At 40.7% G+C, this 19,999-nt stretch overlaps 1 protein-coding gene across 1 annotated transcript in view; it reads left to right on the forward strand.

Annotated features, from left to right (window-relative positions):
• The window catches only part of LOC118480603, a 34,779-nt gene extending 16,117 nt beyond the window's left edge, over positions 1-18,662 (forward strand). Inside the window, exons 3-5 of the mRNA XM_035975714.1 lie at positions 17,506-17,643; positions 17,730-17,986; positions 18,124-18,662. Of these exons, the coding sequence (XP_035831607.1) occupies positions 17,637-17,643; positions 17,730-17,986; positions 18,124-18,660 (801 nt within the window). The 5' untranslated portion in view covers positions 17,506-17,636 and the 3' untranslated portion in view covers positions 18,661-18,662. The remainder of the gene's footprint in view (positions 1-17,505; positions 17,644-17,729; positions 17,987-18,123) is intronic.
• Positions 18,663-19,999: the final 1,337 nt, after the last annotated feature.

Consider the following 19,999-nt stretch of genomic DNA (forward strand, 5'->3'; position numbering starts at 1 on the left):
CGACCCGTTCAATATTGAAATAGTTGAACATAACTATTAAAATTTCTGGTTTGCGAAATTTTATTGTCTTTTAGTCATAACTCTTAATTCGAGTTTTTTTTTTTTACTTTTAATCCGCGCTCCATCTCTTGGTTTACGCACATATCTGGAATCCTACCCATCTATCAGTACTTTACCAAAGTCATTTTCCTAGCAACCATTTCGGCGTGCATTAAGACTTCATTTTGATTTATTTGGTTGTATTAGCGAAATCTATCGCCTTTATCCAACCAAGTCCTTTATTCTTTTATTCATCTTATTTGTGACTTGTTCATGTGAATTTCATCAATTGTGACAGTCAAACTTTGTCCTTATGCCTTGACATTCTAAATTCTTGGTTTATATTTTTGGTTACTTTGATTCGTATTCCTTCCCCCGGGCTCGTTATTTTAATGTAATATGCTTCCATTACCCGACTTGCGTTTTTCCTTTATTATTAAACATTTTACTTATTTGATTCGAACACCATCTCTCTTTTGTTAGTGACCCTTAGATCCGTCTCTTTTATCGATTTCCCGAAGGTTCATTTCTTAAGCCTTATTTGGTAAAACCACTGCTATAGTTATACGGATTTTGGGGTTTACCCGTTTTCGTTCCAACACTTTTTAATACGTTAGTTTTACTAATCTTTTATACAATCACACCCATCAATGTGATCATCGTTCTTCCTCATAAGGATTTTATTAATAACATGTTACTTGGATAGTTACCCATACCCAAGTTTCTAAATCCATATTTATTGATACGTCATTATTCACAGCAGCGAATAATACGTATTATCCATTTAACATCTTTCTCGAGGATATTTCTGTCCGAGTCTTAATTTCTCATTTTTGACCTTAATCCATCCTAACAATAACAAAATCAATTCATTTCATTTTATTATTCCATATCGTTGTATGGAATTTATTCACATCGTTAATTGATATAAACGATGTTTCTACATGTTTTATTTGGTTTGGCCAAGTCTATAACCCTATCCTTGTCATCTATTACTATTACAAATTCCCGGGTTCGGGTGTTATTACACTCCTTCCCAATACATCATTTATTTACTTTATTAAGTTCCCGGGTTCGAGTGTACGCACATTCCTTCCTGTTATGACGCTTATCTTTCATTACTTTCTCGGGTTCGAGTGTGCGCACACCCCTTCCCATGGCAATATTTATCATGATTACTTTTGCCTCGTTTTCACATGCTCACCATTATTTATTTTTATATACATATATATATATATATATATATATATATATATATATATATATATATCTTTTACATAGTTCTTGTTTTGGTCAAAAATTACCGAAGCAATTAAGTGATCAAATTAGTTAAGTGAGGTAGTGTGCTAAAAAGTGTGTTGAAAATATGCTGGTTATGTTCTTTGGAAAAACAGTTGTCACACCCCGAATTTCCACGTGTCACCGGTGGGCCCGGTGTGGGGTACAGTGACGTAGTTGGCATCGTCATAGACAATCAACACAATATAATAATGCACAGCGGAAGCAGAATAGATACATTTCAACTTTAATTAAAATGACATAATAATATCATAAGTAGTTGAAACGGATCCACAGGCGGATCAATAAAATAAGATAAAAATAGTTCAACAGATATTTGTCGTCCAAGCTTGCGAGACTATAGTGGACGCTCTTTAGGAAACAGCCAGCCTATTTCGTATAGTACCTGCACTTAACCTTTTGGGAAAAATACGTCAGTTTACACTGGTAAATACAAATCGACTGACTCATTTTGAAAATGATTGAAAATTTATTTAAATGCACAAGGCATAAATATTTTTATTAACTTGGGATATTTATGCAATATAAACTTGTGAACGAATTACATGCACTCATATCTCTGGTGGCCCGGGATCTACTGTCCGGGCTAGAGATTAAATAACACACCACATTAAAGAGTTATACACGACGGGTGTACGCCTACACCCCGTGCTCTGGTCGTGGCCATCTCGTAAGATAATGCCAAGGATATCCGGGACATGGTCAATAACCCCCCAAAGCCTTTAAGTAAGACAAGACTGTTTAAACGAACTCACACAAGCTATTCAAGACTGTACACCCATAGGGCGCAGGACTTGTGCGCCCGATCAAGCGGTATTTTAAATACCGTACCCCAAGCCCGTATAGGGAAAATAAGTCAAAATGTATTTACCTGAGCAAGTATAAGTCACAAATGCTAAGTGTTGGTAGCTTTTACCGGGCCTCCTAATCTGGAACAAAGGGTTATAATTAACCTATTAGATTCCTAACGGCCTTTTATTTAAGTTTAAGCTTTGACCGGTTAGTTTTAGGAATGATACGGTTTACGCACGATTAAGCGATAGACCGGATAGAATGTGATTTAGACCCGACAAGTTTGAATACTTGTATAATATGGGTATACTAAATACATTCTGGATTTTGAAATAAAAATGATATTGTTTGACCCGTTTCGGTCAATTTACGCAAACTAGTTACGTAAACCGAACCGAACGCGAAAAGGGCGATACGGGTAGACCAATGATTCAAATGCAAGTTCCCTGATGTAATATGCTTAAAATATGATATTATATCAGTAAGTTATGTTCTATATTGCCCGGAATAATTTTTAAACTCAAATTATGCCTTAGAAGGGCATTTTGGTCATTTAAAAGTTAATAAAAGGGTAAAATTATAAATCTGAGTTTCGGGTCTGGTTCATACAGTAAATATACTTAATATAACATATTATATCAGTAGGGTATGACCCATATATCAAATTTATCATTTAAAACCAAACTATGCACCGTAGGGGTATTTTAGTAATTTCACAAGGGCTAAAAATGCCAAAACTGGAAATCTGAGTTCATATACTTATACTTACTGTTTTTATATGAAAATATGCTAAACACATCAGTAGGTATAGGTCTTATATGTTTAAAACAAGTATAACGCTTACTATGCGCTTAAAACGCTAAATATGCGATTTAAGGGCGTTTTCGGGTTTTTAAATAAAATCTGAGATTTTTATATTTCCAGAATACTTATAATAATTTATTCAACTTACAAAATCAGTAGAAAAAGGTTTCGGGTCAAAAGGATGTGTAAAACTCCTTTTATGGCTAAAACGGTCAAAACCGACATAAGCCGAAATGACTAGGCGATCTAGGATCCGTTCAGCCAAAAATTAATTAAAAATCATCAAAATTCCCAGAATATTATAATACATCAGTTGGTAAAAAGTTTTGTACCAAAACGTGGCCAGAAACGGGTTCTATGCGAAAAGGACCGTTTATGTAAATTTATAATATAGTTTTACGCTAATGGCCATAACTCACAATCTGGACCACCAACTGATCCGAAACTTTCGGTGCAAGTTCATATATTAGAAATAAAGATTTCTATCCTTACACTTTTCCAAAAATCACGTTTTAAATCAAAAAGGGCAAAATAGTCAACTTTATGCATAAATCGGAAACAAGCATTCGAATAGGCTAAGCATAGACTCAATCAAAGAAAATTCCAGAAAGTTTAACTAAAATAAAAATAGTCAAAAATACTTTCCAATACAGATCTCGAACATGCATGTACAAATCCGAATCGATAGTCTACGAAATAATCGTTTTACAAGACTTTCGGTTCCGATTCGTGGCTATACTATAGATTGTCGAGTTGATGATGATTAAAACACATTCTTATATGTATTACAAGTTATTTATGATGATCAATCAGATTGCATGTCATCTATATCATTATTCATGTCATTTTTCACAAAAATCGCTTCTGTTGACTTTTTAGAACCATGTTTGACTCGACAATTAGCATGCATATAGTGGGTTTCAGATAGTACCCTTTAGAGGGTTTGTTTCCCACATAAATACCAATCTATAACAAGTTTCAATTCGAGAAATGACTGAAAGAAATCCGTTTAATCAAAAAGTCAAAGCTTATGAACACCCAGTTTGACTTTTACTAATAATCAAAGCAAAAACGGATTATAGAACGAATTGAAAGCTTACAAAGGTCCTATTGATGCCTAGATAGCACTTGGAAGTTGCCTTGACGATCAGAAAGCTCCTGGAAAGCTCTTGTGAATTTTTGAAGTTTGCTAGTGATCTTGGTTACTACACAAGTGCTCAAGAATTGATGAATTAATCTGATTTAAGGAGGTTTCAGCTGTTATAGGAAGCTCACAGGTGTCCAAGACATGCATGGCCATCCATTGGTGGGTTTTAGAGGTGGAAAAAGCTGTCAAGCACTCAAAATTCGGGCTAAACAGCCCCCTGTTCGCGAATTGCTGCAACTGTGCAGCCCTGCAGCTCCCAAACTTTGATTTAAAGTTGCAGCTTTGGTCCCTGTACTTTGGTTATGATGATTTGGCCATTTATCTTGACTCGTAAACCCCCGAATCTGGTTTTTAAGAACCCTTGGACATTTACCAACATGGTAATGTCCTCGTTTAACTTTGCGCTCGCCCGAAAAGCCATAAAATTCGACGTTGACGCTTTTAACCCCTCAAGTACGGTTTTGGCCATAACTTTCTCATATGATAACGAAACTTCATGAAATTTTTACCACATATTCTAGTGAGTATATTTTAGCTTTACAAAGCTTCGGGTCTGCCAAAAGATCACTCAGAGGTATAAATTCAACATGTTGACACTTTTAGCCCCTATAGTTACGGTTTTGGCCATAACTTTCTCATACGTTGACGAAACTTCATGAAATTTTAACCACACATTCTAGTGAGTATATTTTAGCTTTACGAAGCTTCGGGTCTGCCAAAAGATCACTCAGAGGTATAAATTCAACATGTTGACACTTTTGGCCCCTATAGTTTGCAATACTTCACTTTTGTGCAATTTCCGCGTCGTATGATCCATGAACCATCCGTTTAAGGTTATAAACATTATGTAGGGTTATCATAGAGCCTATTTATCCATTGTTGACACTTTGGACCCTTACGTTCCATAGTTTTCACTGTTTGTCACTTTTAGTCCTTCTAAAGTATGTTTTCACATACCGGAACCTTATGACACGTGTCAAGACATTATTGGACGAAATTTTTTCGAGGTGTTACATCCTCACCCCCTTAAAAGAAATCTCGACCCCGAGATTTATTCAAACAAATGGGGATATTTTTCTTTCATCGTGGATTCCACTTCCCACGTGTATTCGGGACCTCTACGGGCATCCCACTTGACCTTAATAATAGGCACGTGCTTCCTTCGAAGCTTCTTTACCTGTCGATCCTCAATCGACAAAGGTTTTTCAACAAACTTTAGACTTTCGTCTATGTGTATATCTGTATGCGGTATAACCAGTGAATCGTCAGCGAAACACTTCTTCAAATTACAGATATGGAACACATTATGAATAGCACTAAGCTCTTCAGGCAAGTTTAACTTATAAGCGACTGCCCCGACGCGTTCGATTATCTCGAAAGGTCCTATATATCTCGGGCTTAGCTTGCCTTTCTTTCCAAATCGCATTACACCTTTCCAAGGTGATACCTTAAGCAACACTTTTTCACCCACATCAAAGTGAAAATCTTTGCGCTTAGGATCCGCATAACTTTTCTGCCTATCCCTGGCAGCTTTCAAACGGTCACGGATCTGAACGATCTTGTCTGTCGTCTCAAAGATGATATCTGGTCCAGACAACTGGACATCTCCAACTTCTGCCCAACAAATGGGCGATCTACACTTTCTACCGTATAGGGCCTCAAAAGGCACAGCCTTTATGCTGGAATGGTAGCTATTGTTGTAGGAGAATTCAATCAGTGGTAAGTTCTTATCCCAACTACCACCCAAGTCGATCGCACATGCACGAAGCATGTCTTCCAAAGTTTGAATAGTACGCTCACTCTGACCATCAGTCTGAGGATGGTAAGCCGTACTAAAATTCAAACGAGTGCCCAACGACTGTTGGAAACTTTTCCAAAAATGCGACGTATATCTAGTATCTCTATCGGAGATAATAGATATAGGTATACCATGTAGCGCTACTATCTTATCGACGTATAATTGAGCTAACATATCTGAGCTATACGTCTCTTTGATGGGTAGAAAATGAGCTGACTTAGTCAGTCTGTCTACTATGACCCATATGGTATCATTTCCCTTTTTCGTCTTTGGTAACTTGGTGATGAAATCCATTGTCACCATTTCCCATTTCCACTTGGGAATTTCAGGTTGCTGAAGCAAACCTGACGGCTTCTGATGCTCGGCCTTGACTTGCGCACAAGTCAAGCATTTGGCCACATACTCGGCCACGGACTTTTTCAAACCAATCCACCAGTAGTTTGATTTCAAATCCTGGTACATCTTATCAGCTCCAGGATGAACAGAATATTTTGAGCTGTGGGCTTCCTGGAGGATAACATCCCGAAGTCCTCCATAAACTGGAACCCATATTCGTCCGTTTAGTCGTAGCATTCCATCTTTGTCGTGGGATAACTGCTCCTCAGTTACTCCCAACTTTTCTGCAGGATAGTTAGCTTCCAGCACAGCTTCCTTCTGTGCAGCTAACACCCTTTCATTCAAGTTATTTCTTATCTCAATGCGCTTGGCATTGATTCTGATCGGTTTCACCCTTTCCTTTCTGCTTAAGGCGTCGGCAACTACATTTGCCTTGCCTGGATGGTATCTTATCTCACAGTCATAGTCATTGAGGGTTTCCATCCATCGCCGTTGTCGCATGTTCAATTCCTTCTGATTGAACAGATGCTGAAGACTCTTGTGATCCGAATAGATTATACACTTGGTTCCATACAAGTAATGTCTCCATAGCTTCAATGCAAATACAACCGCACCCAATTCCAAATCGTGGGTGGTGTAGTTCTTCTCGTGCACCTTTAGCTGGCGAGAAGCGTAGGCAATGACTTTGCCTTTCTGCATGAGTACACAACCCATGCCAGTATGTGATGCATCACAATACACCACAAATTCATCTATACCATCGGGCAACGTCAATACTGGCGCATTGCTCAGCTTCTGCTTCAGAATGTCAAAGGATTCCTGCTGCTTAGGGCCCCAATCAAACTTAATCTTCTTACGGGTCAATGAGGTTAGGGGCGCAGCAATCCTTGAGAAGTTCTCGATGAATCTCCTATAATATCCTGCCAATCCGAGGAAACTGCGAATCTCAGTAGGCGTCTTCGGCTCCTGCCAATTCATGACTGCTTCGACTTTAGCGGGATCTACTTGGATACCACGCTCGCTTACTACATGTCCAAGGAACTGGACTTCTCGAAGCCAAAATTCACACTTCGAAAATTTGGCGTAAAGCTTCTCTTGATTCAGAAGTTTGAGAATACAACGAAGGTGTTTCTCATGGTCAGCTTGGCTCTTCGAGTAGATAAGAATGTCGCCAATAAAGACAATGACGAACTTATCTAAATAAGGTTTGCAGACGCGATTCATGAGATCCATGAACGCGGCTGGTGCGTTAGTGAGCCCAAACGGCATCACTAGGAACTCGTAATGTCCATAACGAGTCCTAAACTCTGTCTTGTGTACGTCTTCCTCCTTGACCTTCAACTGATGATATCCTGACCTTAGGTCAATCTTGGAGAAATAGCTTGCTCCTTGCAACTGATCGAACAGATCGTCGATCCTGGGTAACGGATATCTATTCTTGATAGTGACCTTGTTAAGCTCACGATAATCGATGCACAGACGCATCGACCCATCCTTCTTTTTAACGAACAAGATTGGCGCTCCCCAAGGGGATGAGCTAGGTCTAATAAAACCTTTAGCTAACAGATCATCCAATTGCGTCCTCAACTCCTTCATCTCCGTTGGTGCCAATCTGTATGGTGCTCTTGCTACAGGTGCTGCACCTGGTATGATATCTATCCGAAACTCTACTTGCCTATCCGGTGGCAAACCGGGTAGTTCTTCAGGAAACACTTCAGGATATTCCGAGATAACAGGGATATCCTCAATCTTCGGCTTCGGCTCATCTATGGTAACTTGTGCCATATAAATGACACATCCTTTCTGCATGCATCTGGATGCCTTGAGCATGGACACTTGCTCCGGCAATCCATGCTGGGTATCTCCTTGAATAGTAAGTGACTCACCAGACGGAGTCTTCACTATCACCTGCTTTCTGTTGCACAGAATCTGGGCTTGGTTACTCGACAACCAATCCATGCCTATCACTATGTCGAATCCAACTAGCTTAAAGGGAAGCAAGGATAGCGGGAAAGAATGATTCCTAATGGATATAACACATCCATCTAGAACAGTCGAGGCGGTTTCTATGGTTCCATCGGCTAATTCCACCTCATATTTCACACTTAAGGTTTTAACAGGAAGGTTCAACAATTTACAAAACTTATCATCTACAAACGACTTATCGGCTCCTGAATCAAACAAAACTCTAGCAAAAACATCATTTACAAGAAACGTACCGGTAATGACGTTATCGTCAAGGACTGCTTCCTTTGCGTCCATTCTGAAGACTCTCGCATTAGTCTTCTTTCCTTCCTCGGCCTTCTTCGCAAACTTTGGGCAGTTGGGCCGAATGTGCCCTCTTTCGTTGCAACCAAAGCAAGTTGCATCCTTCATTTTCTTGCAATCCACAGCTTTATGGTCTGTGGACTTGCAGATCCCACATCGTTTCTCAGAAGACTGGGATTTTGTTTCTAAACGACACCTCCCAAAGTGGTGTCTCCTGCAGATCTTGCATCTGGGTTTTTCACCCGACTGATGATCACTTTTCTTAGACCCCGACCCTTTCCTGTGGTCGTTGTTCCCTCTATGTCGCTTTTCAGATCTTCGTGAGGTGTCATCCTCACGTTTCCGTTTGTTCTCCTCAGAGCTCTTCATGGCTCTCAATCTAACCACGTCTTGAGTGAGGGAGAGGGATAGATCCGCTACGGATCGAAATGTTGTAGGTCTTGAAGCTTTGACGCTTGCTTTTATCTCCGGTGCCAGACCCCCAATAAATCGAGCAATCCTACGCGGCTCCGGGGTCACCAAGTAAGGCACTAAACGAGACAACGTGTTGAACGTAGTAAGATACGCTTGACAATCGAGGTTCTTCATAACTAAGGATACAAAATCCGATTCAATTCGCTCGACCTCGTGCTGCGGACAGAAGTTCTCTTTAATCAGGGCCACAAACTGTTCCCATGACAAACCGTACAGTGTGGCCTTACCGGCAGCTTGTAGGAGTGACTTCCACCATGCTAACGCATCTCCTTTGAATGACTGGGACACGTACTTCACGACGTCCCTATCAGCACACCCGCTGATATCAACCACAGTATCCATCTCGTCAATCCACGTCATACAATCGACGGCTCCCTTTTCCCCAGTGAAATCTCTGGGCTTGCAGGATACAAAATACTTGTACGTACAGGACCTGCTGTACGTGTCATGTTTCAGCTTAATCTCCTGCTTTGGGACGCTGCTGTGGTTGGAGGAGTGATTATCATCCTCAACTTTCTTTGGCTCACTCTTTTTAGAGGGTGGCTTACTATGAGCCTCAGAATGAGTCTTGGGCTTTGCGTGCGTTTCTGTTCGGGTCCTACTCCGAGTACCACTAGATTCCTTGAACTGCCGATCCATAGCCTTGGCGACAGCATTATCTATCAGTGCTTGCAATTCTGCACCGGTAACGTGAATCTTTGCATTATCTGAGTGTTCCCCAGAATGACTGTTGGTTTCCTCCGATTTGGCCATCGTAGCTTTAAGCTACAATAAAGGACAAGGTCTAATTTAGAACCTAACAGTATTATCGTCCTAGACGATTTATTAACCATGGTATCAAAAACCTTAGCAGTTAATTTAATAAATTTCATTCAGGCTCTTATTAGCAATCAAGGAATGAAAATATATATATTGGCACCATAGGCCTAGTCACATGGACAATTACTAAATTATAAATTTAGATTTTTATAGGATTATAAATTGTATAATTAAACAAATAATCCTTTACTAGACAGAGAGTCATAAACTACAACTGCCACTATATAACATAGTCATAACCCGTAGGTATCAAGTCATAAATAGACTTGTGTACAGATAAAATCTGTAGATATTTCTTTACTAGGCAGGGAGTCATAGACCACAACTGCCACTATATGACATAGTCATAACCCGAAGGTATCAAGCCATTAATGGACTTGTATACAGATATAATCTGTAGATAATTCATTTCTTGGCAGGGAGTTATAAACCACAACTGCCACTATATGACATAGTCATAACCCGTAGGTATCAAGTCATTAATAGACTTGTATACAGATATAATCTGTAGATAATTTATTAAAAAGGGTGGCTTGTGTGATTCTACAGATCATGCTTAGCCCAGAATGTTAACATGTTCTCAGATGTTAACAGGGAGTTGAATCCTTTCAACCAGGTTTTACCGTCACGGCCAGGCCTGTTAATAAGGCATTCAAGCTAGGTTATACCTTACTAAGATTCTTATAAAATAGCAAATCAAACAAAATTGATATTTTCCATTATTTAAATGTTAAATTCATGCACGTAATTAAATGAGAAATTCAAATTAACCATTTCAAATTTTAATAAAGTACTAGTACATCCATGCCCTAAACGGGACTTTGAAATAACATGAATAACATGAATAACATGGATAACATGCCCGCGCAGGGGCTAAACAAATAACAACAATAACTAAATAAAGTAAAGCAAACCCACGCAGGGGTTAACAGGATAACTTACCCACGCAGGGGTAGAATAAGATAGATATACCCACGCAGGGGTAAGGTACTGGAATAAATGTCCACGCAGGGACATGAGTACATGAAATAATACTCGAAGGATTCAATGATCCTTCTTGCTCTTACCTTTGAGCAAATCGAACACCTTCTTAAACATGCCGCTGGTGCGTCGGCGATCGGCGCGCATATTGTGCTGAAACTCGTGTCGCATACTATCAATCCCATGTAGGATTTCCTGAACCTGTGGCGGCGGTATCACCGGCGCCGGTGGCGGTGCTTGGTATTGCTGTGGCTGCGGCGGCTGGTAGTGCTGCGGCTGCGGTGGCTGCTGGTAACCCTGAGGGTAACCAAAAGTAGATGGGCCAGCAGCCCAAGGGTCTCCAAGTGGACCACTAGGTGGGAGTGAGCTGAAGTTGGCAGTCTGCCAATAAGGATCTCCCGTGTAGTCGTAGCCCTGGGGGTAGAGCTGGGCGAATGGGTCGAATGGCGCTGAGCTGGCGAAGGCTGGAATCGGCTCCCCGAAATTCTGCGGCGGCAGAGGCGGAATCGGCGCTGAAGTGACCCCCGATACGGGATGTGGAGACTCTCCCGTCTCGGATTCCTCATGAAGAGGCGTGTAGCGGCTGCTACTCACATGTGGAGGGGTGCCTATGCGGATCCCTCCGCGCGTAGACATACGCGCATTCCTCCTAGGCCTCTGAGGCGGAGGAGGTAAGACTGGTGGCGGCGGTGGCGACGGAGTGATCACGTCGCGCCATAGGGCCTCAGATAGGTCCTGCGGTAATGGCGGATGCTGCTGAAGCTGCTGCGAGTGGTGCTGCGAGTGCACCGGCGATCCATGGAGCGATTGGAGCATCGGAGAACCATGGAGTGATTGAAGCATCGGAGAGTTGTGGCTAGGAGTGTGGTACCAATCATACTGCCGAAATCTCTCCTCGTAACTATCCACACCATTAAATGGTGATCCTGTGTATGGCGACCCATCCGATATCTCAATCGGATGGTTAGGCGTACCTGATGGTGGTAGCGAAGGGTCCGTATCCTCTTCGACGTCCATCTCGTGGTCGCCCGGAAAATGGTCCTCTGGTCCGAGTGGGTTATGGCCCACTGGCTCCTCCTCATAAGCATTAGGGTTATATAAACCCTGGTAGACTGGCGCTGGATACTGGTGCGGTGACTGGTGCAAAGGTATGTACGATCCTGGCGAAGCATGGGGCCCGTTCTCCGAATGGGGCCCAAACGAGTGGGGTAATGACGGAGAAGTGCTCGCGGAAACCGAATGCCTAGCAGGCTCGGCAAAAGACCTCCAAAGGTCGTTGGCGGCTGTGTTGTGCGTGGCGGATGGTGCTCGCCTATGTGAGGGCCCTGCCTCATGGTCGTGGGTTGTAGCAAATCCTCCTCGACCTCTCATACGGGGCGGCATAGTGATCCTGTCAAAAGTCAAACAAGTTGCACAACAAAATATATAAGACAATGTAAATAATAAACATAAATTAAACGAAAAGTTGAACATTTCCTAAGTTCTTTGTCTAGACTCGAAAATCGAGAAATGTGCATTTGTGTAACTGAGATTAAACACATTAGGATAGTGTTTAATTCACTCAGTGTTGGCTCTGATACCAACCTGTCACACCCCGAATTTCCACGTGTCACCGGTGGGCCCGGTGTGGGGTACAGTGACGTAGTTGGCATCGTCATAGACAATCAACACAATATAATAATGCACAGCGGAAGCAGAATAGATACATTTCAACTTTAATTAAAATGACATAATAATATCATAAGTAGTTGAAACGGATCCACAGGCGGATCAATAAAATAAGATAAAAATAGTTCAACAGATATTTGTCGTCCAAGCTTGCGAGACTATAGTGGACGCTCTTTAGGAAACAGCCAGCCTATTTCGTATAGTACCTGCACTTAACCTTTTGGGAAAAATACGTCAGTTTACACTGGTAAATACAAATCGACTGACTCATTTTGAAAATGATTGAAAATTTATTTAAATGCACAAGGCATAAATATTTTTATTAACTTGGGATATTTATGCAATATAAACTTGTGAACGAATTACATGCACTCATATCTCTGGTGGCCCGGGATCTACTGTCCGGGCTAGAGATTAAATAACACACCACATTAAAGAGTTATACACGACGGGTGTACGCCTACACCCCGTGCTCTGGTCGTGGCCATCTCGTAAGATAATGCCAAGGATATCCGGGACATGGTCAATAACCCCCCAAAGCCTTTAAGTAAGACAAGACTGTTTAAACGAACTCACACAAGCTATTCAAGACTGTACACCCATAGGGCGCAGGACTTGTGCGCCCGATCAAGCGGTATTTTAAATACCGTACCCCAAGCCCGTATAGGGAAAATAAGTCAAAATGTATTTACCTGAGCAAGTATAAGTCACAAATGCTAAGTGTTGGTATCTTTTACCGGGCCTCCTAATCTGGAACAAAGGGTTATAATTAACCTATTAGATTCCTAACGGCCTTTTATTTAAGTTTAAGCTTTGACCGGTTAGTTTTAGGAATGATACGGTTTACGCACGATTAAGCGATAGACCGGATAGAATGTGATTTAGACCCGACAAGTTTGAATACTTGTATAATATGGGTATACTAAATACATTCTGGATTTTGAAATAAAAATGATATTGTTTGACCCGTTTCGGTCAATTTACGCAAACTAGTTACGTAAACCGAACCGAACGCGAAAAGGGCGATACGGGTAGACCAATGATTCAAATGCAAGTTCCCTGATGTAATATGCTTAAAATATGATATTATATCAGTAAGTTATGTTCTATATTGCCCGGAATAATTTTTAAACTCAAATTATGCCTTAGAAGGGCATTTTGGTCATTTAAAAGTTAATAAAAGGGTAAAATTATAAATCTGAGTTTCGGGTCTGGTTCATACAGTAAATATACTTAATATAACATATTATATCAGTAGGGTATGACCCATATATCAAATTTATCATTTAAAACCAAACTATGCACCGTAGGGGTATTTTAGTAATTTCACAAGGGCTAAAAATGCCAAAACTGGAAATCTGAGTTCATATACTTATACTTACTGTTTTTATATGAAAATATGCTAAACACATCAGTAGGTATAGGTCTTATATGTTTAAAACAAGTATAACGCTTACTATGCGCTTAAAACGCTAAATATGCGATTTAAGGGCGTTTTCGGGTTTTTAAATAAAATCTGAGATTTTTATATTTCCAGAATACTTATAATAATTTATTCAACTTACAAAATCAGTAGAAAAAGGTTTCGGGTCAAAAGGATGTGTAAAACTCCTTTTATGGCTAAAACGGTCAAAACCGACATAAGCCGAAATGACTAGGCGATCTAGGATCCGTTCAGCCAAAAATTAATTAAAAATCATCAAAATTCCCAGAATATTATAATACATCAGTTGGTAAAAAGTTTTGTACCAAAACGTGGCCAGAAACGGGTTCTATGCGAAAAGGACCGTTTATGTAAATTTATAATATAGTTTTACGCTAATGGCCATAACTCACAATCTGGACCACCAACTGATCCGAAACTTTCGGTGCAAGTTCATATATTAGAAATAAAGATTTCTATCCTTTCACTTTTCCAAAAATCACGTTTTAAATCAAAAAGGGCAAAATAGTCAACTTTATGCATAAATCGGAAACAAGCATTCGAATAGGCTAAGCATAGACTCAATCAAAGAAAATTCCAGAAAGTTTAACTAAAATAAAAATAGTCAAAAATACTTTCCAATACAGATCTCGAACATGCATGTACAAATCCGAATCGATAGTCTACGAAATAATCGTTTTACAAGACTTTCGGTTCCGATTCGTGGCTATACTATAGATTGTCGAGTTGATGATGATTAAAACACATTCTTATATGTATTACAAGTTATTTATGATGATCAATCAGATTGCATGTCATCTATATCATTATTCATGTCATTTTTCACAAAAATCGCTTCTGTTGACTTTTTAGAACCATGTTTGACTCGACAATTAGCATGCATATAGTGGGTTTCAGATAGTACCCTTTAGAGGGTTTGTTTCCCACATAAATACCAATCTATAACAAGTTTCAATTCGAGAAATGACTGAAAGAAATCCGTTTAATCAAAAAGTCAAAGCTTATGAACACCCAGTTTGACTTTTACTAATAATCAAAGCAAAAACGGATTATAGAACGAATTGAAAGCTTACAAAGGTCCTATTGATGCCTAGATAGCACTTGGAAGTTGCCTTGATGATCAGAAAGCTCCTGGAAAGCTCTTGTGAATTTTTGAAGTTTGCTAGTGATCTTGGTTACTACACAAGTGCTCAAGAATTGATGAATTAATCTGATTTAAGGAGGTTTCAGCTGTTATAGGAAGCTCACAGGTGTCCAAGACATGCATGGCCATCCATTGGTGGGTTTTAGAGGTGGAAAAAGCTGTCAAGCACTCAAAATTCGGGCTAAACAGCCCCCTGTTCGCGAATTGCTGCAACTGTGCAGCCCTGCAGCTCCCAAACTTTGATTTAAAGTTGCAGCTTTGGTCCCTGTACTTTGGTTATGATGATTTGGCCATTTATCTTGACTCGTAAACCCCCGAATCTGGTTTTTAAGAACCCTTGGACATTTACCAACATGGTAATGTCCTCGTTTAACTTTGCGCTCGCCCGAAAAGCCATAAAATTCGACGTTGACGCTTTTAACCCCTCAAGTACGGTTTTGGCCATAACTTTCTCATATGATAACGAAACTTCATGAAATTTTTACCACATATTCTAGTGAGTATATTTTAGCTTTACAAAGCTTCGGGTCTGCCAAAAGATCACTCAGAGGTATAAATTCAACATGTTGACACTTTTAGCCCCTATAGTTACGGTTTTGGCCATAACTTTCTCATACGTTGACGAAACTTCATGAAATTTTAACCACACATTCTAGTGAGTATATTTTAGCTTTACGAAGCTTTGGGTCTGCCAAAAGATCACTCAGAGGTATAAATTCAACATGTTGACACTTTTGGCCCCTATAGTTTGCAATACTTCACTTTTGTGCAATTTCCGCGTCGTATGATCCATGAACCATCCGTTTAAGGTTATAAACATTATGTAGGGTTATCATAGAGCCTATTTATCCATTGTTGACACTTTGGACCCTTACGTTCCATAGTTTTCACTGTTTGTCACTTTTAGTCCTTCTAAAGTATGTTTTCACATACCGGAACCTTATGACACGTGTCAAGACATTATTGGACGAAATTTTTTCGAGGTGTTACAACAGTGTTCAGGATACGGCTCAGGATATTGAGCTGTATCTACGATCAAACAATGAGCAAAAAGGTAAAGTAACTGACACGAGATGTACGAGGAAAGCCCTTGATCAATCTAGATCGCCGGCATAAAACCTCGGGAGCTGACAATCGCAGCTGCCTAGTTCTTCTTATTGCTTTAAACTTCAGGATACAGTGCAGGATATAGATCAGATCGCTAAGTGTTACAATGAATTTGTGAAAGTTGCGAGAGAGCAAGTGTTGAGAGCGTAGAGAGTGTGATTGTGATGTCCTAGTTGATCTGATATACCCACTATTTATAGTAACGAATTACAAACTAAAATTCCTATAAACATGGGATGCTCCGAATATTCCAATGTGAACGTTGTAGACCGAGTAATGCGGCTTCAACGGCTTCTTGTGAACGACTTGGACCGAGTCTTCAGCAGAAAAGGTCTTCATGAACGTTGCTAGCTTCTAACCCACGTACCTGCATTCAATTCGTTAGTGATCCTGAGGATACCATTCAGGTTGTTACCAATATCCTGAGTCAGCATCCCGGATGTAAACAGATACAATATAAACAAGATATATATCAAGATATTTTCCAGGATATGGGCTCAGAATTTCACCCATAACAATTGTCCCCAAAAATGTTACCGTTTGACATCCTGCACTAACGGTTACATTTTTCACGGTGGCCGAGGCAATTAAAAGATAAGACCATTGATGTGACAGCTTTCAACCACCCGGCCTATATTACTCATCATGCCCTATATCTTCTCGTCCTTATCTCTCTTTTAACCACAATCGATAAGGAAAAAGGTAATATTCTCTCCCTCATCTTCGTATTCATCTTTTATCTTACCCCGGCAAGAATTCAGGCGACTCGGCTCCCACATTCATCCAACAGAACCTTCTCCAAGAGCCGGAGAAGGAAGCATGTACCTTCGATAGTGCCCATCTGTCAGCCTTGAAATCCTCCGGCATCTTCCCGGAAGGGACCGTGTTTAGACCGTTTGACCGGGAAATCCGGTCGGACATGGTCTCCAGAAAGTGGATATGCTTTAGCGCTTTCCCTTTTACCATAGGGCTACAATTCCCCTTTCCAGATTTCATCACCGAGTTCTTTAATATCACCAAAATCTCTTTCAGCCAAACCATGCCAATGCTCTGGCGTGTTTTATCCGTTCTTGACCAAATCAAGAGAAACCACATTCCTGATCTTTCTGTCCATGACCTCCCCCTAGCATACCGACTTAGATGCCACGGCTCTTGTCGATTCTTGTTTTATTCTACTTCTGGTGACCCATTGATACTTCGTGCCACCAGGAATGAGGATGGTTGGCAATCCAAATATTTCTTTGTAAAAAGGGATTCAATCCCTGGGGGAACGGATTATCCGATGAGATGGTTGAAGAAGGGTAGGATTTAGGGTTTAAAGATAATCCTGCCTCTTATCCTGCTTTATATCCTGAACTGACCAACTTTCTCTGTTGTGTATGCAGCTGATTTCAGGAAAGTTGCACCTCCCCTCGCTGATTCTCAAAAAAGAATAGACGCCATTAGACTCCTTCCAGAGGCAGAGAGAAGTTTCAACCCATCTCCACCAACTCCAAGCCCTCTTTCAAGCGCAAACATGTCTGGTAAGGATCCTGCAAAATATCCTGTACATACATGTTTTTATTTGATATTATTAGGAGAGGTTTAGAATTTTACTCCCTGTGTGCAGATTCCAGCAAAGTTCCAGTCTATCTAGACCTCGACGAACTCGACAGCTATCCAACTCCAACCATAGTCAAGAAGGAGGCTCCTGCTGCCACCAGCTCCAAGCCACTCCCAGCTCCCAAGGCCAACCCAAGGACTCGTGCTTCCACAGCGAAAAAGAGGAAGGGCCTTGAGGTCAGTGCTCCAAGCTCAGGAGGGTTCTCCTATGACGATCTCAGCTTTACCGATTCCTTAGAGCCAATGACATCCTTCCTTAACAAGGTAATATCCTGACGCATACTTTGCATATATATCCTTCACATATATCCTGCCTGGATATCCTAACAGGATATCCTGATAGGATATCTTGGTCAATATATATATATATATTCTAACTCGTACCTGTTATTGGTGCACAGGGCCTCCAGCATTTGCTCCACTTGTACAATGATGCATGTGGTACCGTCGCACTCCATGAAGCCAGGATCAAGCAGCTTGAAACTACTGTTGCCGACCAAGGTGCCATTGCTGAAGCGAAGAGTCGGCACTATGAGGATAAGCTGAAAAAGGTCACTCAGGATGCCGAGCTCAAATTGGCCACCATGCAAATGGATCATGATCAGGCCATGATCAATTTCCGGGAAGGAATCAAGACTTCTGCTATTGTCTCCCTGTTACAAGCACGCATCAAGATGGCCTATGAGGCCAAGGAGACAGGTCTTGTTTGTCCATCCTGGCCAATTGAATCCTGGGTGGCCAAGTTGAAGGAGCTTAGAGGCAAAGCTGTGCCACTCCCATCTGAAGCCGGTGAATCTTCCAAGTCAGCGGAGGTGGCAGATCAGGCTGGAGACAAGAAGGATGCCGGAGCGGACGCTGGTGAGGATGCTGGACAGGATGCTGGTGAGGATGCTGGTGCTGAGAAGCCGGGGAAAGCAGGAGAGGATGCCGCTGTGTGAGGGCAGCTGAGTGGGCGATGATGGATATTGATGCCTAGGCCGGATCCCACTTTTTTAGGTTTAATGGTTGATGTCTTGAACAATTTACTTTTCTTGTCTGTTAAACAATTTTAATTTCCTGCATGTAGACAATATGATGGCCAAAGGTGGAGGGATCCTGAGTTTCAGGACGAAGCCCTTGATCATCAGTTAGTATGGTTTATTTTGAACACTTTTAACAATTGAAGGTGGAGGTATCCTGGGTTCCAAGACGAAACCTTCATTTGTTAAGTAAATATGTTAGGAAACTAATTATGCTTTTGGTGGATGGGTCTCGGTTTGAGATGAAGCCAAGAGCATAATCTTTTGCTATGTTAATAATATAACCCTTTTTTGGCTTTATCATTGTTGTCGTTGATATATAAATTTCACTTGTGAAAATTGTTTTGTTTGAACGTTTTTCAGAACATATTATAAATGTATCCCAGTAAATATCCTGAAAAATATTCTGATTAAAATACAACCTATTAGTTGTCTAAATAAAAAGGAAAGATCATACCAGAGATTCTTAGTGAATCAATTTCAATTCTTCATTATAAGCTAGTGCATACTTATAAACTCGAATCCATCCTCAGAATAGTATGACGTATGTCCCCTGTACTTAACATAGAAACACAACTGTATTCATATTTTTGACTCGAATGAATTCCAAATACCCCAGGGCAAAACCCTTGATATCTTGAAATGAACCCTTAGTATACTGGGGATAAACCCTGAGTTTCATGCGCTACAGGCGGGAGTGTATAAACTCCAAGACTTAGAAAGGTGAAAACCTTTAAACCTTAGAGAGTATGAAAATACCCTTTCGTGAGAGAGGGTGATCAATCCTCATATACCTTTAGAATTCAGGATATAGCCAACAGTAACGAAATTGTCAGCCACTTTTACATGGACTGGTCCCGCCACCTTGAACTATCCCTGAATAACTTGCGCTCCAGGCGGGGTGTTTAAACCCAATTCGGGAGAAAGGTGAATACCTTTAAACCTGTGAAGGGATTAGTATCCCTTAAACGTGAGAGAGGGGGCCAATCCTCTAATCTTCTGAGTTATCCTGAGTACACATCCTGGAGCCATATCCTGGAGCATATGCTGCAAAACAATCGTAAACTAAGGTGGGTGTTAGCTTGGCTAACACCCCTCCGATGCCTAAGTCAGTATTGGGTTCAAGATAATAAACATATATATTTAAAAGAGATAGGATACATACCATTCTGAGATAGAAATTAAATTCTATTCTTACTTGAAATAGAGCTTTAAGTGTACAGCATTCCAAGACCTTGGTAGCATATCCCCTTCCATA

This window comes from Helianthus annuus, chromosome 7 (assembly GCF_002127325.2).
Source record: "Helianthus annuus cultivar XRQ/B chromosome 7, HanXRQr2.0-SUNRISE, whole genome shotgun sequence".
NCBI classification, from domain to species: domain Eukaryota; kingdom Viridiplantae; phylum Streptophyta; class Magnoliopsida; order Asterales; family Asteraceae; genus Helianthus; species Helianthus annuus.